The 22,272-nt window shown below is 52.4% G+C and overlaps 2 protein-coding genes across 8 annotated transcripts in view; one reads left to right on the top strand and one right to left on the bottom strand.

The window, feature by feature from the left end:
• NTPCR (nucleoside-triphosphatase, cancer-related) overlaps positions 1-12,841 on the top strand; it is a 44,392-nt gene extending 31,551 nt beyond the window's left edge. The window contains exons 4-5 of one of the 4 annotated variants that reach the window (XM_036829312.1): positions 2,521-2,730; positions 12,200-12,841. In XM_036829312.1, coding sequence (XP_036685207.1) covers positions 2,521-2,730; positions 12,200-12,268 — 279 coding nt within the window. In that variant the 3' untranslated portion in view covers positions 12,269-12,841. The remainder of the gene's footprint in view (positions 1-2,520; positions 2,731-12,199) is intronic. The other 3 variants (XM_036829313.1, XM_036829311.1, XM_036829314.1) reach the window with 3 other exon arrangements.
• Positions 12,842-15,721: 2,880 nt separating this feature from the next.
• Positions 15,722-22,272, bottom strand: part of PCNX2 (pecanex 2) — a 279,006-nt gene continuing 272,455 nt past the window's right edge. Inside the window, exons 33-34 of one of the 4 annotated variants that reach the window (XM_036828622.1) lie at positions 18,263-18,711; positions 15,722-16,733 (exon numbers count right to left, since the gene is read on the bottom strand). In XM_036828622.1, coding sequence (XP_036684517.1) covers positions 16,572-16,733; positions 18,263-18,711 — 611 coding nt within the window. In that variant the 3' untranslated portion in view covers positions 15,722-16,571. The remainder of the gene's footprint in view (positions 16,734-18,262; positions 18,712-22,272) is intronic. The other 3 variants (XM_036828623.1, XM_036828621.1, XM_036828624.1) reach the window with 3 other exon arrangements.

The raw sequence follows: 22,272 nt of genomic DNA, 5'->3' as shown, positions 1-22,272 counted from the left end.
TGGCTTCTCTTGTTGTGGAGCACGGGCTCTAGGCGCACAGGCTTCAGTAGTTGTGGCACACGGGCTCAGTAGTTGTGGCACACTGGCTCAGTAGCTGTGGCACGCGGGCTCAGTAGTTGTGGCTCGCGGGCTCTAGAGCACAGGCTCAGTAGTTGTGGCGCACGGGCTCAGTAGCTGTGGCACGCGGGCTCAGTAGTTGTGGCTCGCGGGCTCTAGAGCACAGGCTCAGTAGTTGTGGCGCACGGGCTCAGTAGCTGTGGCACGCGGGCTCAGTAGTTGTGGCTCGCGGGCTCTAGAGCGCAGGCTCAGTAGTTGTGGCGCACGGGCTTAGTTGCTCCGCGGCATGTGAGATCTTCCCGGGCCAGGGATCGAACCCTTTCCCCTGCATTGGCAGGCGGATTCTTAACCACTGCAGCACCAGGGAAGCCCTGGCATTCATTTTTTGAAGAAAATGTTGAAATAGCAACTGACTGCTCACTGTGCCTCGCTTGGCCGCCCCACCAGTGCAGGGCCACATCAGCTGCCTCAGCCCAGCTTTGCGCTGTTCAACTCTATGGGAAGGAAAAAGATGAATACAGCGTCATCTCTGCTTCTAGAGGGGAGACGGGGTAGCTATGTGTATACAAACGCACACAGGTACACTCAGAGGTGAACGTGAAGTGCACTAGCAACACAGAAGTTTGAGTGCTTGTTTAGACCTCTCTCGCACGACTGCAGTGGCCCCTTCCTGGTCTTTCTGCCAATAAAAGGAGCGGAAAAATATGTTATATGTATTTGATAGTAAGCAGGAGAATTAAAAGAGTACCACTTACAGAAAGGTTTGAAAACCACTGCTCTGAGGCTTCCCTCCAATCCCATACTGTCTGTTCCAAAAGAAATCTCCCCTGTCTTCCTGAATACACACAGTGAGCAGCCTTTAAAGCACAGTGTGTGATTCTGACTTTGAGTCTCAGCCTTTGGACAGCATCCCACCCCTCTGTGCACCATACGAGGCTCCAGGATCTGCCCTCCGCCCCATCTGTCACTGGTCACCACATGCACGCCACCCATGGCCACACTGTGTAAGAGCTTTGGTATTTAGAATTGGAGCAAAATCTAGCTTAACGTAGCCATTCATTCTGAGAATGTATTGATGTCAGTATTCAAGGAATCTGAGAACTTACAGTGAAAAGTACTTTGTAAATCAGCTTTACATACCGTTTTCAAAATAATCATTTATATAAAGATATAGAAATGTATTTGTCACTCAGCATTCACTGAAGTGCTTATTGTATGTTCTATTGTGTCCCTGCTGTGGAAAAACTACTCAGAGTCCTGTCAGCTTTCTCTGGGAAGGCTTTCTAGAGAGGACATGTGTATTAGTTCCCTGTTGCTGTGTAACAAATTACCCCAAGATCTAGCAGTTTAAAACAACGAACATTTATGATCTCACAGTTTCCCTGGATCAGGAATCCAGGAACGGCTTTGCTGAATGGTTCAGGCTCAGGGTCTCTCATGAGGCTGCAGTGCCCTGAGGCTTCCAAGTTCACGGTCATGGTTGCTGGGAGGCCTCAGATCCTCCTGGGCTGTTGACATGAGGCCTCAGTTCCTTATCACCTGGACCTCACCGTCAGCTGCCTGCGTGTCCTCGCAACATGGCAGGCATCTTCCCTGCGAGCAGGTGATCCAGGATAGGTGGATGGATGGATGGATGGATGAATGGATGGATGGATGGATGGATGGGTGGGTGGGTGGATGGATGGATGGATGGATGGATGGATGGAGATTGAGACCGAGACAGAAACAGCAGTCTTTTTGCGTGCTGTCATTCTCTGGTGATCACACAGGCCCACCCACAGGGTGCACACCCCAGGAGCTGGGAATCCTGAGGACTCTTGGAGGCTGGCTGCCCGACCTCTTCCTAGAGGGGTGGGTCTTCAAGGACGTAGTGGAAGTGCATTGGTATAAAGTCACTAGCAAGGGAAGCTGAGATTAAAGGGCACAACGTGCTCACTTTTTTTTTTTTTTTTAACCAGGACTCCTTCTCTTTTCACTTTCATTCCTTTCCACCGACCCTCGTAGCGCAGATTGGGAAAGACACAGGCATCTGGCCACAGCGGTCACCTCTTCCCAGCAGACAGGCAATCATACAGCTCACAATTGAAAAAACTGATAAGGGCTCCCAGGCCTGCTGCCTCAGTTCTTTTAAGCCTGAGTCATTTGGGTCCTGCTTATTTCCTGGGTGTATATAAATATAAAGCTTGGTTATTATCAGGACCATTCTAGAAGAGTGGAAATTGCCAGGGAAACTGGGTGCTCAGGGAACTGAGTTTTCTGGGTGCTGTGGTCTCCAAGGGAGCTCCCCTGGATTCTCCTGCCCGTTGATTGCCCTGGGTGGACGGAGAGACGGCCTCCTGCTTCCCGAAGTGGGGCTGCCTTCCCTGCTCTGACAGTCAGTCGGTGAGTGACGGGGGAGGGGGACCCCTGGGCCCGTTGCCTCATGTGACCCGCTGTCCCAGTTAGTGTCTCTGTCGTCCTCAGGCGGGTCCCAGAGGTGGCCCGGGGCAGAGCGTGTGTGTCATCGACGAGGTGGGCAAGATGGAGCTCTTCAGTCAGCCGTTCATCCAGGCCGTTCGCCAGATGCTGTCCCACCCGGGGACTGTCGTCCTTGGCACCATCCCAGTACCCAAAGGAAAACCGCTGGCCCTCGTGGAAGAGATAAGAACCCGAAACGACATTAAGGTGTTCAGCGTGAGTACCCCCGGGCCTGTCTACCCGCAGGTGTGGAGCGGATCCCTGAAACAGCTCGTGGCTCTAGATACACCTGTGGCTTTGAGTTAGTGGTGTTTTTTCCTCTCGTGGCAGAATATAGGTGAGTCTGGCTGCCTGTTAGTTTATCGAACCGAAGTTACACCTCTGCTGGATGACAAAGCAGACTTGCCTACGGGGAGCCGCCTGAGGCTCCTGCTGTGCCCCGCTCGCCAGGCGCCGGGGCCTTGCCCACATCGGCACCCGGGCAGCAGTGCTCTGGGTCTGGGCGCATCTCCCCCCAGGGCGATGAGGGTACAGAGGCAAATAAGTGCGTCTTATTTTAAAGGTTTCCCCTTGAAACTGGCCGCCTCCTGCTTGTGGGGAGGAGAAGCCGTGGCTGCAGTCTGAAGCACAGTCTCCAGATGCTGTAGAGTAGCACCGTCCAGAGGAGTTTCCACTAGGGTGGAAGTGTGCTGTCTGCACCGTGCAGTGCCGTGGCCATTAGCCACATGGGACTATTTACATTTAAATTAAACTGAATTAAATTAGAGACATCGTTTCCTCAGTCACACGGGCCACATGTCAGGGACCCAGCTGGTGAGACACCCTGCCCGGAACGGATGAATGTGGCTCTGGGCGCGGCCCGGGAACCTGTCGTCGCCCTCGGGGGCTCGGGGGCTCGGGGGCTCTGGGGCTCTGGGGCCCCCGCGGTGGGAGGAGCTCTGGGGCGGGGCGCGTGCGGAGGGCGCGGAGGTCAGGGGCGGCGTCTGAGCCGGTCATCAGGGACTCCGGAGGCACTGCTGGCGCTTCGCCCGCAGACTTGCTTTTCTCTCCCGCCGCCTCCCTGTGTCCCTTTGTCACCGTCCTCCCTTCGCCCCCTCGGTTGGTTTGCAGCAGTGCTCCCTGCGCCCCCTCGGTTGGTTTGCAGCAGTGCTCCCTGCGCCCCCTCGGTTGGTTTGCAGCAGTGCGGCCACACACTCTGCTCGTCCCTCTCCGCCACCCCCTGCGGGCGCCAGGTGAAACGGGTGCTGGCAGGGCCACTTCCGTGGGAGGGCCGGGCATGTGCTCCAGCTGCAGAGAGCCAGTGAGCGCCTCACGTCGTGGTTACTTGTCCCCAGGGCCGGCTGGCCCCAGGGGGACATCCACATGTTGTCACCAAAGTGTCCAGGTACCTTTGGGGCGGTAGACAGCCGTTAGGGTTATTAGACCAGCCAGACTTGGAGAAATCTGTCTGTGCGTTGCTTCATTCGTTTGTTCTCTCACTTGGTAAATATGGATTGAGCATCTCCTGTGCGCTCGGCCTCGCCCCGAGTCTTGGTGATGAACAAGACAGACCGAGTCCTTGTCCTCGTGGAGCTGACATTCTAGTGGAGGGGCTGGATAGGAGAAACGTCAGCAAGCCTCTAGGCAATTTCAGATACGGGTAAATGCGAAGAAGGTCAGTGCAGCACCAGGGCACTGTGGTCGCTGGGGAGTGGCGGTAGGGGAGGCAGGTGGCGCACGGGGAGCCTGAGAGCCAGGCCGGGCCACTTCCTCAGTGGACATGGGCCTCGTCTGCAGAGTTGTGTGTCACCTCCTCTCTCCGTCATTTCACGTGGCTTCCGTATTCGAGGTTTTGGTTGTGATTGTCGAGTTTCTGTGGAAATAGAGACAATGAATAATGAGAGATCATGAAAGACGATTAGGCTTCAGGTCAGACAGCTTCCAGGCTGGAGGGCTGGGGAAGCGCCGCTGCTAAAGTCCAAGGCCTGGCTGTCTCTGCAGACTACTAACCGACAGTGGGGTTGCGGTTGACTCTTGCGTCCAGAAACCAGTGCTGTATGTTAAGACAACACCACATTTTCCCCTCTCTAAGCCAGGAGGTTATTCTCTAGGCAAGGTAATCCTGGCTCCTAATGATGTCAAGTGATTAGCTTCTGGTTAATTCTGTAAGAGACCCCCGTTATTCTTGTCTTTCTTGTGTTCCTCTGGGGCTCATGTGATCTTTCGGTGCGTATTTTATAAATGAAGAATCCTATTTTCCTTATCTGCAAATTTAGGGGTTGGATTAGATATTTCTTTGGTCCTTTCCCTTTCTAATATGCAGCAAAGTTACCTGAATTCATTTTTGAGAGCATCCTTTGCATCCGACACTTAGTCCACGGTACAAGCACGCGTGAGGTGTATTCCCTTCCTTCAAGAAAAACAGACCGAGGGACAGTCCAACCAAATCTGGAGGTGGGAAGAGAGATTTGTGTGAACAGGAGTAGAGAGAGTTGTCCGGAAGGAAGTGGTTCTTGGGTGGGTTTTTGAAGGGGGAAGTGGGGAAATGAAGGAACATTCCAGATAAGGATTATGTTAGGTAAAATGCGGAGGGCAGCTTCCCTGTGCTGACACATGATGTGGAGATGGGACTGAAGTCATGATATTGGGAAAGTATTCACAATAACTCAAAAGTTATTCACATTATCTAGACTGTTCTTCTTAACAGGGTCAGGTAAGCAGAGCCTTACTTTTCAGAAAAAGCCCTGAGGACACTTCCAGTCCTAGACGAAGTGGAATAGACACACTGCCCCCTGCCCCTCCTCCTAAGTCAGATAAACATCTTGGATGTTGTACATAAAACAGACGTAAGAAGACCTGAATGGTAGAGGGAAGAAGGCACACTGGCCAGGGACCTCAGGACCCCAGGAACAGCGCGAGAGACACAATTGGAAATCACTTTTCATGCCAAGAGCCAGGAAAATTAGCCAGAGTGAGAGAAACAGCCAACATGCCAACAGCAAGACGTCATAGATGTTGGACTTATAGGGCAGAGATTTTCCAACAGCCATCATAAAAACGCCTCAGTGAGCAATGACAAACCCACTGGAAACCAATGAAAAATAGAAATTCTCGGCCAATAAATTGAAAGTTTCAACAAAGACACAGAAGCTGTAAGGAAGAATGAAATGAGCATTTTAGAATGTAAAATACAGTAACTGAACGCCAAAGTCCATGGGTAGACCCACCAGCAGAATGGAGACGACAGAGGATGGAATCAGTGAACCTGAGGGTGAAACAGTAGAAATTGCCCGAGAAAGAGCAGACTAAAAAAATAAAATCCAGGGCCACAGGGACCTGTGCAATTCGGTAATATAAAAACTTCTATCCTGGTGCAGGTTCGGCGTTGAAGCTTCCCTTCCCGAAAACTAGGTTTCTCTCTCAGAAGTTTGGTTAAATGTTTTCCTCATTTCTTCTATAGTTTAATGCCAAGTGTAGCCACTGAAAACTGTTTTAAATTTATTTCAATATTAGGTTATGGGAGACCACATGTCAGAAAACATTTAATGGTAATGTCAGTGCTGCGGAGATGAGAAGTAAAGACCTTCACGGGTCCAGATTCTGAGCAGGAGCTCTCATACTGCTTTCATCCTTCTCTGACTCACAACATGAAAAAATATGTCTATCCCTGCCTGTCACTTCTAACAAAAAAATATGAGTTTGGTCATATTGGTGGCATTTCCAAAGCGTATTTCACTTGATTTCCTGTGAAATCTCTCCTTCATGGGGATGCTGGAGAATGTTGTCCGCTGAGGGGACAAGAGAGAGGAGACGCCCGGAGTCTCAGGAACAGGGATTGAGCTGCCAGGGCGGCCAGCAGTCCTGGGGCACCTGGGGGAGGTGCTGAGGTCCATCAGTGCGTCGGGGACGTCACGGCAGCCTGGTCATCAGTGAGAGCTGGCAGGCCTTGTCCGAGGTTGTTCGGTTAGTAGGGGCACAGCCAGGGTTCAGACCTCGGTAACTGTTGACTCCCAAAGCCTGAGGGTTACCATAGCCCTGCTGTGTGTTACCTTCGTGGGTAGGGGTGGTTCAGATGATTTAAAATCTAAGATCCCTGGAAAGTACTTGGTTTTTCTACTTTAGAAAAATGTTACTGTAAGTAAAATCTGTTCCACTGTTCTGAATTCAGAGCCACTTAAACTTGTTTTTGTCCATAAAGCAGCTTTTCTTCTTTCAGTTTTTGCCCGTGGATTGCAAGATCACAAGCAAAGTGGCAACTAGGTCCCAGCTTCCCTCCAATTTGGAAATTTTTAGACCTCCTCTTACTCTTCCTGGCCATGGGATTTTTAACCAAGCAGGGTATAAACCATTTTCATCTCACCAGGAATTTGATGCTGTTTCTGGGTCACAGACTCCTGTAGGTACAGGAATGAGCAAACACCTGCCAACCTTTAGGTCAAAAGTCAGTAGGCAGGGTTTTCTGTAGAAATTAACAAGCTAATCCTAAAATTCGTATGGAAATTCAAAGGACCCAGCTCAAACAATCATAAAATGTTGGAAGACTCATACTTCCTGATTTCAAAACTTACTGCAAAGCTACAGAAATCAAGACAGTGTGGTGCTGGCACAGGGACAGACATGTAGATTGTCAGAATAGAGTTGAAAGTCCAAAAATAAACCCTTGCATCTGTGATCAACTGATTTTCAACAAGAGTGCCAGGACAAGTTAATGAAGAAAAAATTGTTTTTCAGCAAAAGGTGCTGGTAAACTGGACATCCACATCCAAAAGAATGAAGCCGGACCCTTAGCTCACATCAGACACAAAAATTAACTCAAAACAGACCATAGATCTACATGTAAGAATGAAACTATACAACTCTTAGAAGAAAATATAGGAGTAAATCTCTGTAAACTTGGGTTAGGCAGAGTCTTATTTGTTACAACACCAAAAGCACAAGTGACAAGAGAAAAGTAGATAAATTGAACTTCACCAAAATTTAAAATTTTTGTGCTTCAAAGGACACAGTCAAGAAAGTAAAATGAAAACCCACAGGATGGGAAAAACTATTTAAGAATCATATGTGTGATAAGGGACTTCTTGTATCCCAGGATACGTAGAGAACTCTTACAACTCAATAATAAAACAACAAATAAACCAATTAAAAAAGGAACAAAGAATCTGAAAAGACGTTTCTCCAAAGATAGACAAATAGTCGATAAGCACATGAAAATATGTTGTAACACCATTAGTTTTTAGGGCAGTGCAAACCAAAACCACAGTGAGCTAGCACTGCACATTGCTGGGATGACTATAATGAAATTAAAGGAAAAAAATGGAAAATAGTAAGTGTCAGTGAGGATTTGGAGAAATTGGAGGCCTCATACCCTGCTGCTGGGACTGTAAAAATGCAGCAGTTTGTCAAAAAGGTAGACGTGGGATCACCCTATAACCCAGCAATTCCACTTCTAAGTGTGTACCCAAAAGAATTGAAAACGTGTGTTCAAACAAAAACTTGTACACTGGTGTTCATAGCAGCCGTATTCGTAACAGCCAAAAAGTGACAACCCAAATGTCCATCAACTGAGGAACAAACAAACAAGATGTGGTGTACACACACGATGGGGCATCACTGGACACTAAGAGGGAATGACGTGGTGACGTGTGCTCAGTGTGGAGGAGTTTACACCACGTGACACCAAGGGAAGGAAGCCTGTCACAGAGGATTCCACACTGTACGATTCCATCTGCACGAAATGTCCAGAATAGGCAAATCTATAGACAAAAAAAGATTAGTGGTCGCCAGCACCTGGGGGGAAGGAGTGAGTGTAGTGATTGAGAGTGAGGGTAATTGGGGGCGGGCAGGGAGGGCGTGATGAAAATACTCCAGATAGATAGTGCTGATGATTGCACGACTGTGAATCTACTAAAAGCCACCGAATTCTGCCCTGAAGAGGTTGAATTTTTTGGTATATGAATTATAGCTCAGTAAAGCTACGCTGTACACTCACACAGAAGTCAGGACACCCAAACAAAGAACCATCACCTCTCCTTCCTCGTCCCCAGAGAAGCGGTGTTGCCATGGAAACAAAGAACCATGCCCCTCCTGCCGCCTCCCGAGAGAAGCGGCGTTGCCATGGAAACATAGTCCCATCCCTGCCATGGGCACTGGGTTCCCGAAAACCCCACTGGCAAAATAATTCTTGGTTTAGAGCCTTTAAACTTCAAGGGAAAGTAGGGTTCGAGGCCTTGAATTCATGAACGAGCCTATTTTTAGGTTCAATAAAATGAAATGGAGACAGAATATGAAACAGAGAGACTAGTAATACTTTTGTTATGTGTTAACGTATAATAATGAGCATTGTCAAATTAATTTCTTTTTTCAATCCCCTGCTTATTTAAAACTTGTCAGGGTACTTCCCACACAGTTTCAAGGAAATGTATGTGGTTTTGTTTTGCTTTCTTGCAATAGTGTATACATGAATAGGCATTTTTTTCCCTGCCTGTTCCTCTGTCCGTATGTTCACAGCCTTCCTGACATTATGGCGCCCAAGTCGTTGACTGGTAGGCCAGTCTTAGGCCCTTCCCTGGTCCCAGGAGGCTCAGAGCAACTCAGATGCCTAATAGGCCAGAGTCTTCATAATCTGTATTTAACCGCTCAGCTCTGTTTCAAAGACCCTCCTCTGCTTAGAATATAATAAGCATTGACGGAGCACCCACCCTGTGCGAGACGCAGGAGGAAAGTGACGCAGCCCGGTCACCCTGGAACTCGTGGTCCAGTTTTCTAGGGGCCCGAGGCTGGGCGCCTCCTGCAGCCCTGGGCAGGGCACGGCGGAGGAGAGGGCGAGGACGCCGGGGCCCTTTCTGCAGTCGGCCTCGCCTCCTTTTCCCTCCCAGCCCCCAGCGCCCTCTTCTCGTTAGCCTCTCAGGAAAGGCCTTCTGCAGCCAAAAGTCTGGGGGTAGAAATACAAAGTAGACCAGAGTTCTCCCGGAAGGGAAGGGCACCTGAGCTGACAGACGAAGCTATGTGTGTTCTCGCATCTGAGAGTTTGTCTTGGGTGGGCAGGGAACGAGGTAACTGAACACTGTAAACGGCTCCACAGAAAGATCTTACTGCACAATGTTCAGAAATCATCTTAGAACAATCAAAGGGGGTGGCGAAATATTAGCATTCTGTTCATCAGTTTTTAGTGAGAAGTCATCCTCAGAATGTGTCTTTTCTAGTCCTTATTGTTTGTGCTTTTTCTATGCAAGGCTTGGAGACGTTCTCTGTGCATTGGGGGCGGGTGGACCCTGTCCCCGCTGCAGCCCCGCAGCTCCCGGAGGGCAGCGGGCGGGGCTCCAGCAGGGCGCCTGCGGGACAGCGGAACTGTGGCCCTGCAGCTTGGCGGTGCTCTCTGGGGCTCTTCTTTTATCCTCTCTGAGCCTCCCGCCTGTTAAATCCTGCTTCTCTGCGGGCCTCCGCTGGGCCACTTGAACAGCCTGCGCCCAGGACCGGGGTCTTGGGTAGCGGGGTTTCCACCTCATCCCCCTTCACTTCCCTTCATCCCCCCGCCCCAGCCGTTCTTTCCGAGGGCTGAGGGCTTCAAAGACTGGAAGTGAAGCCGTAGTGATGACCCAGGGGAGGAAATCCTACCAGCAGCCCGCTGACCCTGTTTCTTCACGTGTGTCCTCGCACCAGCTTCTGTTTACACTTGAACGACGTGAGAAGTGTCCAGTGCGGACCTGCTGCCCTCCGGCGCCCGAGACCCACCAGCGGCGGCCCCTCTGGAGCTGGATGGAGGGGCCGGGGCCGCCTCGGGGACATCGAGGGAGCGGGGCGGTGCCCGGCCCATCCTCCCCCCTCCCCCCCCGCCGCCGTTGCTCCTGTTCTTCTTCCCTCCTGGGTCCCTCTCTCTCCTCCTCGCCCAGCCCAGCGTCTCACCCTCTCTCTCACGTGTGTAAAGGGGGCAGTGAAATGTCCCCATCAGAGGAGGTGGCCCTTCGGGCCCGCAGTGAACCCTCAGGGGCCCTGACGGCAGAGCCTCGGGGACTCCTCGTGAGGCCAGGGCGGAGGCGGGGGCTGAGGGTCTCCCGCCTCTCTGCGTGCCGCTGCCGCCCCGCTCCTCTGTCCGCGGCGGGGCCCCCGTCGGACGCTCCCCGCGAGAACGGGCTCGGGCCGGTGCAAGCCAGAACGGCGGCGAGGCCCCGTGAGGCCGGGCGGTGTGTCATCAAGGCGAACGCGGGGCGGATGGTCCTCCTTTCGGTGGAGCCAGGGCTGCCCGCGGTCCGCTGGGCGGCGTCCTCGGACACCAGCGTCAGGGGCCCGGCCTCCGCCGCCTGGCCCCGTCCTTTCGGGACTCAGATTGTCAGGAGGCCCCCGGGGCCGTGGGCAGCTCTCGCGCGGGAGGGGCACCGCGCTCCTGTGAGAAGGATGTGGGATGCAGGGCCGCAGGCGGTGAGGCCCACCGCGCGTTTCCTCCTGACGCGCGTTCACCTCCCGAGCCGGGCCCCTGCCCCCCGCGGGGCTGAGGGCCGGTAGCGGGACCAGGCCGGTCCCCTCGGGGACTGCGCACCCCGAACCCGCTCAGGGTCTTCTGGTCGCACGCTCCTCCTCTCGGCGCGATTCTCTGCTCCGCCCTTCCCTCTGCCGGTGCTCTTCCCCCGGCGTCCACCTGCCAGATGCAGCCCGGGCATAACCGCCTGCGGAAGCGTTTCCCGGTCCCCCAGCTCCCCGTGCCTCCCAGACTCTCAGCGACCCTCTGCAACCCTGCTCTCACTGCTGTCCACGTCTGCCCCCCGTCCGGTCTGCGGCCTCCGTGAGGTCAAGGCCCTGGTCTGGGTCTCGCCATCCCCAGCACCTTGCCCACCAGCAGAGCGTGCTGAATGTTGTGTGGGCCACCGAGGAAGGCACTGGTGATGGGAGGAGAGGCGGCCCTGCCCGTGCTCGGGGCGCAGCCCCCCACCCCGCTCCCTGGGGGCGTCTGGATGCTCGAGTTGTACTCCATGGGCCTGTGGTAGTGACAGAAAGAAAAATATAACAGATCATCGGAGAGGGCTTGAATAAACTGTTAGTTTTGTTTGTAACTGTTGATTATAGAGGTAGCACACCGGGATGCAGGGGCCTGTGCTCTAGTCTGCACTGCGCCCACGCTACCTCTGAGATCTCAGGAAACGCCCTGCTCTGCTCTGGGCTCCTGCTTCCTCATCATTCAGATGCAGGGTTGACTGGTGTCAGAGGTTTCACGGAGAGATGAGGAGATTACTGACCTTCAGAGCATCCCAGAATCCTGGCTGTGACCCAGCGCCAGTGGGGCCGCTCTCAGTGGGCCCACCTGGAGGGCCGGTGCCCACCTGAAGCACAGGTTCTCCCGGCTTCGCTCAGGCATCCTTCTGTCCAGGTCAGGCTGAGCTCAGGGGCCACGTCCCAGCCTGCATTCCCATCATCCCTCCCAGGGTTCGATTCATAGCCCTTTTCCGGTTAAAAATCCTTCCGTCATCAAAACCCACTTTCACTGTTTGAGCCGCAGCTTCACAGAAGCTGGTGGTGGGATTCGAGTCCGCCGGCCCGGTTTTCAGAGCGCTCTGGAGGACCTGGGCGTCCTCCCCTGGTCGTACCTCGCCTGGGTCACACTTTCTAAAACACACCTCACCTTTCAGGCTCTTCTTTTAGAATATTACCTGGCAGAGTAGGTGATGGAAGGAAAAGAAAGGGACTCTGAAGCCCGCTTTCTTGCTTCTTCCCACAGGTCACCAAGGAAAACAGAAACCACCTTCTGCCAGAGATTGTGACGTGTGTGCAGAGTGGCCGCAAGTGAAGACGACTTGTCCCTGCTTTTCTGCAGGTGAACACATCTCTTGGAGAGGAGCCTGAGTTCCCTGCCTGTCCAGGTTTTTGGCCTTCGGGTTTATGAAACCTTGGAGGCTTTTCCAGAGAAAGCCTGACAGCTGTTTTCCATAAAATGTTTAAAAGATCAAATTAGCCTTAATGCTGGATTGACTTTACAAGATTAACAATCCACTGTGACTTATTTATGCTGAGAGATTTCTGTTTATTTCCTCTTGCAGTTGTGCATATGATTTGGGTAAATTATGAAATGAGAAATGGTTTTCGGAGTATTAGGTGGAATTTGCCCCATTGAAGTTTATAAATGTGTTCAGGGAAGGGGGAGAGAAGAGTTCACTGCCTAATCAGTTTTGCATGTCAGGAAAATTAAATCCCTCTCCAGGAGCAGCTGCAGTCTCCTGCAACTTCGAGTGATAACAGTTACTTGATTTTTGAAAAATCAGTATGTCAAGAAAAGCCATTTTCGGTCCTCCCCCTCCCCATCTCTTATTGTTTATCTGTTTGCTTATTGCTTAATAAAATAGAGGTAGATGTGATGATTGCACGCATGTGGGTCCTTGCGTGGGAGGGACGAGCAGTCTGTAGAAATGTTGGTAGCACTGGGTACCCAGCGGGGCTTCAGATCAGAGCCGTGCTTTGGCCCCGTTCATTTAGACAAGTTCGCAAACCTTCCTGGGTCCTGTTTCCCTCCCAGAAAAGAGAGAAGTGAGTGCCGTCAAAGGAAGGCGTCGCCACAGCCTGAAGGAAACCACCCTCAGGCGTCCTCGCGATCCCCTGGGGAGCACCCGGGGCGGGGGGGCCCGGGCTGCTGGGAAGATGGTGCAGAGAGAGAAGGTGCAGCCCAGGCAGGGCCCCGTGGGACAGACCACTGAAGCCCCAGAGCTCGCAGAGGATAACAGCTGCCCTCCCAGGGGTTGATGGTACACATTGACGATAACCAATTCAGTGTTTTTAGGCCAGTTTTGGTGAAGACCTATGAATTACCAGGGGTTTTGTAGCCTTAGCTACAAAGCCAGCTGGTGCTAATGCCGGGTGTGCCCTTGAACGTGACCGCCGACCGGTCCGGGCATCTGTGGAGCGAGGTGCCCCGTGAGCTGGGCCCTGGGGCAGCGGACAGTGCAGGAAGTAAGTCAGAAAGAGAAAAACAAATACCGTATGCTAACACATACATATGGAATCTAAAAAAAAATTTTTTTTTTAAATGGTTCTGAAGAACCTAGGGGCAGGACACACAGAGTATTTTTAAAAATGGGTTTTTTTTGGCCAAGCCAAGGGGCATGTGGGATCTTAGTTCCCTGACCAGGGATCGAACCTGGGGCCCTAACCACTGGACCGCCAGGGAAGTCCCCAAATGGTTCCTTTTCTTCTCTGAATCGGCACGTGTCAGGGAGATGGTCCTTTGAAGTCACGGACTACGACCTCTCTGACTGTGGTGGCCGAGAGGAAGAGGGCGCCTCCAAGGGGTACGTTCGTCAGGTGCGGGGCGGGGAGCAATGCTAGCCCGGGGAAGTGGGATGGGCCTCGGCCCTCCTTCTCCTCCATCTGTCTCCGTGTTCCTAGGATGCTGTGTCTGGGAAGACCGCGCGGGAGCAGGGGCACTGGGGGCAGCTGATGGCAGGTGCTTGTGACTGGGGACAAAACAGTAGGAAAGTGGAGCAGGCTTGAGAGGAGGGCTTGGGGGACAGGCCTTGCGATGCCCGTTTCATGGGCCAGGAGAAGTCAGTGCATCAAGCGGTTTTAGAAAACGACTTGCCAGGCAGATGGCCTTAACACACAGGGCAGAAATTAGAATCAATAATGCCAGATTAGCCACGTGATTTATATAAAACTAAGCACTACAGTTTTTATATTATCTTTAGAGGAGAAGCAGTTTTGTTCAGTGTCCAAATGTAGAAAATAAAATAACTCTTTAGCTCTGTTCTGGCAGAACAGGTGAGTAACTCCAGCAAGAAATGTCACCTTCGGAAAATCTCCTCTAAATGGGGGCTAATAATACAATATTTTGCAAGGCGTACGCTCTGATAAACAGTTGACTCCCTGAAGATCAGATTAACAAGCTCATGAGTTGTAAATATAAAAGTTGTTTGCAACACTTGAAAAAAATCACATGACCGCGTTGTTGACAGCCCGTAAGAATCCTGGAGGGGATCCAGCCGTGATCTCACCCGTGGGTCTACGTGTGCACACGCTCAGAGTGTACACTCAGGTGGCTTTACTGCCTTAGACAACGCAGAGGGTGGCATCCCTGTCTGAGGAGTCTGGCCCCGATGTGGGTAAACTACACCTTTCCTTCTCCCGCTGCGTCCCGAAAGGCTGCCGGAGAAGCGGGATAGGCAGTAATCCAGCAGTCGGAAAAGCACCTCTCGCATCTCTGGTGGAATGAGGCAGGAGCACCCGGGTCGTGTCTGCCTTCTCACCTGCGTTGCCCTGTCCCTGCAGACTGCTCTCCCAGTTCTCTGAGCAGCTCTCACTTGCTGGGGAAGCGGTGACTCTGTGTTTCTTACTTGTGGAGGCCCGAGGAGTGCCCAGTCTGAATGCTGCTGGGCGTGGGTCATTGTCTTACCTAATTCAAGTGGCCACCCTATATGGCGAGGCCACGCTCACAGCTCAAGGCTGCCCTGTAGTCCTGAGGGCTTGGCTGCAATGTTGCCCAAAAGAATTTCGGGAACTGCCAGCCAGGTTTGGTTGAGTCGACTTAGAGGACTGCGGTGAGGTTGTATCAGCTTCTCTTTAGACAGACATCTGCAAATCCGTCAGAAATAAGCAGGAGTGCACCTCCAGGGATTGCTGATTTGAGAATCATGCACTGTGTCTCTCTCCGATTATCGAGTCTACCTATTGTTATTAATTGCTGATTCTTATTTTATAAAAAAAAAAAGAATATGACCATCTACTTCCAAGGGGTAAGGAATTCTCTGCAATACCCTCCCCTCTGCCTATACTTCCAAACCCCAGGTACCTTTAAGAAATTTGTGTGACTGTTTCCAAATTGAGTAGCCCTAACTATTTAGGTCTTTCCAAAAGCGATGGTTCGTCAGGTCAGTGATGATATTCTCCACGGACTCTGTTCTGCGACCCCTTCTTCCTCCCTCATGTTAGGAAGAAGCCAGGTTTCTGCTCCACCTGATGGGAATCTTAAGATGAGCAAAGCTGTCTCAGAATTTGCCTACAGCATTATAAATCAACTATACTTCAATAAAAAAAAAAGAATCTGAAAAAGAATATATATATAACTGAATCACTTTGCTGTATACCTGAAACTAACACAACATTGTAAATCAACTACACTTCAATAAAAAATAATTTTTTTTTTTTAAAAAAGAATTTGCCTAAATGTCATTCTTACAGTGAAGGGTATGGTATTTTTTTTGTTTTTTGGTTTTTTTCAGAAGTGACAACAGTTTCAGCAGAACTCAAACAACTGGACACAGCAATAACTGTAAACATTTTAATTCCAAAAACAAAGGTATGTGCAAATGTCCTGTGACACGGTGAGGATTGCTTGGCTTGGAAACAGGCGTGCATTCCTGGGAAGCACACAGGAGTGCTGGGCGAGACGGGGCCTGGCTTCTTGCAGGACGTTGCTGTAACTGCAGTTAGCATATCATTCCTAGGTGGCCCTCCATGACCTGCCTCAACTAGACTTCTGCACTCACGTTGCTGGGGATGGTTGGCTCCTTTCACAGGATGCTTTGGATGTGACTGCATGCACTATCACATTTTTTGCAGTAAAGCTGTCACTGGTTTATACTTAACAGCTGCATAAATATTATAAAGAAGTGAGATGTTTCTCTATATGTAGACTGAACATCAGCGCGTTGGACCAGCTGATGGTGTGATACGCACTGCCGTCCGCCTCTTTTTCACGGTAACAGTGACATACAAAATGCCAGTCGTTTAGCATGCAGCTGTCTTATTTTCATCAGGACCAGAAGGAGTTATTTGTGTGCCCTACTTGAGTTGTCTTAAGATGTTAACATGGCTTTTATTTGAATTTTCCAGTTCTGGGAGGGGTGCTTCCCGCACCCCGCCTCTCTGGGGCCGCGAGTGCCAGAGCAGGAGGGACGCCTGGTGTCAAGGTTTGTGTTCATCACGTGAGATATTTTTCAAGAACCTGAGATCAAGTTATTCTGTTTTGTACACAGCACTCATCTTCCACAGGATGGATCTCCCGGCTCTCATTCTTTGCGCCGTTTAGCTTGGGGATCGCAGGGGAGAAGCTCGGGGGGCTTGCGTCCCTCCCCGACGGCGTGGCTCCTCCGGCCCGGGCTCAGCTACTGCCCGTCGGAAGCGCTCTGCTGGGAGGCCGTGTCGTCCAGGCCCATGTCCTCCTGGCTTGCTCTTCTGCACATCACCCGCAGGTTCTCGGCCGCGTGGCGATCTCGAAGCAGCCCCTGCGCGGTGGCCTCCGTGGGTTCGCACGGCTCGGAAAAGTGCTTCCAAAGAGAAAAGAGAAGCAACAAGTGATGGCTCAGCAAAGCTGACTGCTTCCCCTGATGACCACCCCACAGCTGTAAGTACCAGCCGGCAGTGTGGCAGGATCCTGGGGTCAGAGTCTAAAGTCAGGTCCATTTACAGAGGACCAAAGCGGGGGGGTCTTTGAGGACAGAACATGCAGCCCGAGCCACGGGCAGAGGGAGGCACCTCTGCACACAGGGACCTCTTCTTGGGTAACCTGGAAAAACATGACCTTGGGCAAGAGGTCACTTGAGCCTGGATTTCCTGAGTTTGGGTTAATGTCACTTCATATACATTTAGCCCTGCACAGCTGCTCAGTCCTGCAGGTTTGATCCCAAGCAGTAATACCGAGGCCTTTTTACTGCGGCTGCACATGGTCCCAAGGACCCAGCCATCCCTGTGGGAGAGAGAATTTGCCAGAATCCCAGAGCTGCATCCCCAGACTGTCTTAAACACACGTTGTGGGTGGCAGAGAGCTGCGCTATTTTGTGCATCGTTACTGAGGAAGTGAAAAAAGGGAAGTTTATGTTTAGCTATCTAACTTAAACTCCTGAAGTAACCCGGGGCTCCAGAATGCTCAGAACCCTGCCCTGAAGGCCGGCACACCATCGCTGCGACCCCGTGGCTCTTCTTAGGGGGGTGCACGCCGGCCTGGTTTCGAGGTGGCTGGAGGTGCCACTGTATGTCTTCTCCTTCGGGCAGGGGGAGGCGCCGGCCTGTAGGGCGTCTCCCTACGGGAAGAGGGTAAGGGCAGAGCCCCCATCATCCACCTCCAAATACCCACGCCCGGAACCAGAAGGCCAGCAGCCTGTGGCTCTGCTCCTCCGCGGGCAGGACAGCGTGTGAACGTTCAGACGGAGCGTGGAGGCCTCCATCCTGATGCCGGCTTTTGCCTGAACGTCCCCGATCTCTCCCTCCCACCACAGTACAGAAGAGAGCGGCTGGGCGTTTATTTACGTACTTGACTGGTGAAGCTCAGTCATTCATCCAACGCCGGCTAGCTTGGGATCCTCGATAAGGAACCGTTTATGTGGGCAAAGTCCTCAAAGCTCTCTAACATTGAACTGCGTAGACGCAGAAGGCCACCTCGGGAGCCACCGTAAAACCCGGTGGCTGGTGAGCTGCCTGCAGCGCCGACGTGTCCTTTCCTCTCCCCCAGCCAGAGGAGTGTGGACAGAGAAGGTTCTGTCTGCACCCGTGGAGAACGTGCCCCCCCCCAGCATCCTGGGCTCAGGGCGAAGGGGACTCTGACATCCGGCCCCCTCCACCGTCGCCGGCCTGGGCGTCATCGTTACGGGGTCCGTGCGTCATCGTTACGGGGCCCGTGCGTTATCGTTACGGGGCCCGTGCGACGCATCCTGTCCGCTGCCGGGCGCGGTCAGCCCAGCTCCCATCTCGCTGCCTGCCTGTTACTCCGGGAGCCCTACGGGGGAGGTGGCGGGAGCCTGCAGGCCCGGGGGACCGGGCTCATCGGCCAGGAGCGCCCCCCACCCCCCGAGCCCCTCACCCGTGCGGGCTGGCTGGCGGTCCTGGCCGAGGGGCCCAGGGCGATGTTGACACTGCTGGAGGACTGGGTGTCGCTGGTGTTGCCCCCCTCGGCGGCAGACAGCCCGGAAATGACCAGGACGCTCGAGAAGCTCCTCTTGCCAAAGAGGAAGCTGAGGGTGGAGCTGGTGGACGAGCCCAGGCTGGACCTGATGAGGGCCTCGGCCTGCTCGCGGACGCTCAGGTGGCCGGCGGCGGGGGCGGCCGGGGGCTGGGAGTGCAGGGACGCCGCCGAGGGGCACAGGGACAGCCGGCTGCCCGAGAGCCGCCGCGCCAGCTCATGGACCGACGTGGACGTCTGCAGGAAGGCCGGGCGGCTGTCCACGATGGGGCCGGGCGAGCGCGGGATGGGCGGCGTCTGGCTTAAGGCCCTGGGGTCCTGGACGGACTGAGTCCTGCCTTTTCTCCTGCCTTTAAAGGAAAGCAGAGCAAAGTAGGTAAACGACAAGGACCTACTGTAGAGCACAGGGAACTCTACTCGGTATTCTGTAGTAACCCATGTGGGGAAAGAATCTGAAAAAGAACGGATACATGTATATGGATAACTGAATCGCTTTGCCGTGCACCTGAAATCAACACATCGTAAACCAACCATAAATTAATTAAAAAAAAAAAACACGTAAGAGTGGGAATTAAAGAGAAAGAAGGGAAAAGCAAGGGCATTCAAAAGGTCACTTATCTAGTCAACCAGAGCTTTCTGAAAAGGGGGATTTAAAAAAAAAAAAGACAGCAGAGCAGACCAGCTTGCCGTGGCAGGCAGCTGCCAACGTCAGTGTCTGCGTGGTGAGGCGGGCGGGCTGCTCTGCGGGGCCCGAGGGACCCAGGCTGGCCTCCCACCTTCTGGGCTGGGGCGGAGGGCTGGGAGCCCAGCTCGGGGCTCCACTGAGGCCTGAGGACTGAAGGATGGGGCGGGGGTGCTGGTGTGGGGAGCGGCGGCCAGGGCGATGGGCCCGTCCGGTTTGCCCAGGCCTGTCCTGGGTTTCGCACCGAAGTCCCTCGTCCCTGGGAGCCCCCGTCCTGGGCAAACCCATAACGTGGCCTCATCAGGCAAATCCCATCTTGTCCCTGCTTCAGGACTGGGTTCCCGGGCTCCTCTGGTAAGCAGTGATGAAGGGAAGGCAGGTAGGTTTGCATCATGTTTAGTTGCCTTCGAAAGAGGAAAAAACAGTTGAGCCACATGCTGTGGCCATTTTTTTCTAGAAAAGTTTTCCCTTAAGATCAAGGTCTTTGAGAGGAAGCCCTCCCCAGCCCAACTCGGGCGTGCCCGGCCCGGGTTCCCACGTCTGTCAGGGCTCCCAGCTCCCTTTGGCCAGTTGTCCCTCCCCTCAGGGGTCCTTCCTGGCCCAGCTCGTGCTGAGACTTGCTGAGACGAGGCCTTTATTTTATTTTTTATTGGAGTCTAGTTGATTTACAATGTTGTATTAGTTTCAGGTGTACAGCGAAGTGAATCAGTTGTCATACATATACATATATCCACTCTGGCCTAAATCTAAAAAAAAGAGAGAGAGAAAAACAAGGCCATTTTGGACACAAGGGACTGGACTGGCCAAGGATTTGGTCCTGGCACGTCTCTGGAGGAAGGCAGGCTTAAAGGGCCTGTCTTGTGCCTGACTTACCTCTGCGGCTTTAGAGACCAGGCCGGTGGAGGAGCCTTGAGCTTGCTGGAACGCCGAATTCCTTAACTTAAGCCTCACTGCTCACCAGGGTCTAATTTTAAAATATTATTTTAACCACAAGGTCCTACTGGGCAGCACAGAGAACTATACTCAGTAGCCTATGATAAACCATAACGGAAAAGAATATGAAAAAGAATGTATATATATGCTTAATCGAATCATTTTGCTGTACAGAAATTAACACAACATTTGTAAATCAACTGTACTTCAGTTAAAAAACAAAAAATAAAAATAAATAAAATATTATTTTGAAGGGGGCAGCTGGTGACGTCACGGTGCCACCAATTGCCCTACTGACGTGTGTCTCCAGGAGTGGCTACAGTTACGCTCAATGGGTAAAAATAGAGGGGGCTGCAGGGTGGGTACCCCCAGGGAATGTCACCTCACCCCAAATGCCCAGATGATGAACTGGGCACCCGGTGATTCTGAAATATTTATGTTTGCCTATGGGAACAGCTGAGAGTGACACATCTTTTGCGAGAGAACTCCTTAGGGAACAGATGTTACTGTGGACATTCCCCGGGCCCCCTCTAGCCCTGCTCCTCCCACAGCGGCGGACTGGCTGAAAGGGCCCTCACGCCTCACGTCGACCTTACTGCCATGTGCCCACTGTGATGGTGGGTGCCCGTTTCCAGAGGGCACTGGGGTGCCCACGTGGCTCCCTCCTGCCCGTCTGCTGAGAAATCGGGGTGCTCCCCCCGCAGCGCTGCTCACAGAGTGGGACTCCCTGGGTGAGTGCAGGCAGCTCCCCGGCATGGGGCTCCCCCCCGGGGATGGGGCCCATCTGAACGGTCCCTGCTGAAGCGTTAGTATGTTACTCTTACAGAGGAAGAAAGAGGGAGAAAGGGACCCTGACGAATCCGAATTAAGAACAGAGATGGTGATTTGTTAGTTTATTCAGAGCTTGGCAAGGCCAAACATCTGTTTGTGATTTATACTGCAACGCTGATTGCTGCCCCAGAATAGTCCACATTCATCCGCAAGACAGTGATTTTGATGTTGGAGAGACCACCCGTACTTAGTGGGGGAACTCAGCTCATTCCAGTAACAAACAGACCCATCTGTGTGCCAGAGGGGAATGGCCTGTGTTCCCATGCAAGATGGGGTAACCCCTGCCCTGATTTCACTGCTTCAGATGTTCTTGGGGCTTTTTGTCGCTCTTGATTTTTTCAAAGTTAGTTAATTTTGCAAATGGAACAAGTACGAAACCAAGCTAAATACATCTATGCTACTTATTTTGTAGTTTTAGTTTGCCAGTTACTTCATTATCAAATTAGGAGTGTTTCTAGGGAAAATCTCCTTAGAACCCGGGTTGAAATTCCATATAAATTACCCTCCCCTGTTCATTATCCCAGCACTATTCCTTTGTCTTTGATTGTTATCTGAAAGGTGGTGGTGCAAATACTTAGAATAGGATAGAAGAGAGAAATTATATGTATCAAATGTTAACTACTGAATCTAGATGAAATGTATGTAGGTAGTCATTGCCTTATTCTTGAAGTTTTTTTGTACTTTAAAAAATTTCAAAATTTCAAAACACCAAACTATTAAAAAAAATAGGATGGAAGAGATAGCCTTCCTGTCCAATTTGGGATTCAGATTAGTTACAAATTCGTAACTGCTCTCAGCAAGCAGACCACCAGCCTCCACCAGTGGGCCAAGTCCCCTTCCAGCAAGCAGTCTGCAGGTTTTCAGGCCGCACTTAGGGCGGCATAGTGAGTTCCCGGCCGTTGGGCGTGAGGGCCCGCGAGTCAGGCATGAGGTGCTGGGCACCCACACGCTGTGCCCACCTGGGATCCCAGTCCTCTGAGAGTCTGGCAAGGGCCAGGATGGGGATACTCGGCTGGGGACCGAAGCAGGGACCCAGGGAGGGAGGGAGCAGTTGGGACTCCAGTTATGGGCACTGAGCCTTGGGCACTGTGAGTAAAACAAGAGCCTGTTCTTAGAATTTTGTTCACATTCACCCTTGAGAGCGGCTCAATCATTGCTGCGTAGCTAGGCTTCTCTGTCATGCCCTGCCCGGAAGTCGGGTCCTCCACCTCGGCCCTGGGGACTCCCGCAGGGCACAGCACACCAATCATCACTGATTGCCTACGTGGCATCACGCGGTGCTCTCCACCCTCCGCCCTTCCTCTCTGACTGCAACGCCGCATCTACAGGCTCGGCACGCGGCACACTGACCGGGAAACAAGGGCCCAACCTGCAAAACTCACCTCGCATGGAAACCCAAAGCTTCTTCAACCCCTGACTGGGAACAGAGCCAGCCCCAGACGGTTTGGGTTTGGCCACGGGCTTC

This window comes from Balaenoptera musculus, chromosome 16, assembly GCF_009873245.2.
Source record: "Balaenoptera musculus isolate JJ_BM4_2016_0621 chromosome 16, mBalMus1.pri.v3, whole genome shotgun sequence".
Taxonomy (NCBI): Eukaryota; Metazoa; Chordata; class Mammalia; order Artiodactyla; family Balaenopteridae; genus Balaenoptera; species Balaenoptera musculus.
Note: the sequence above shows the minus strand (reverse complement) of the source record. Positions and strands in the feature narration are given on the sequence as shown.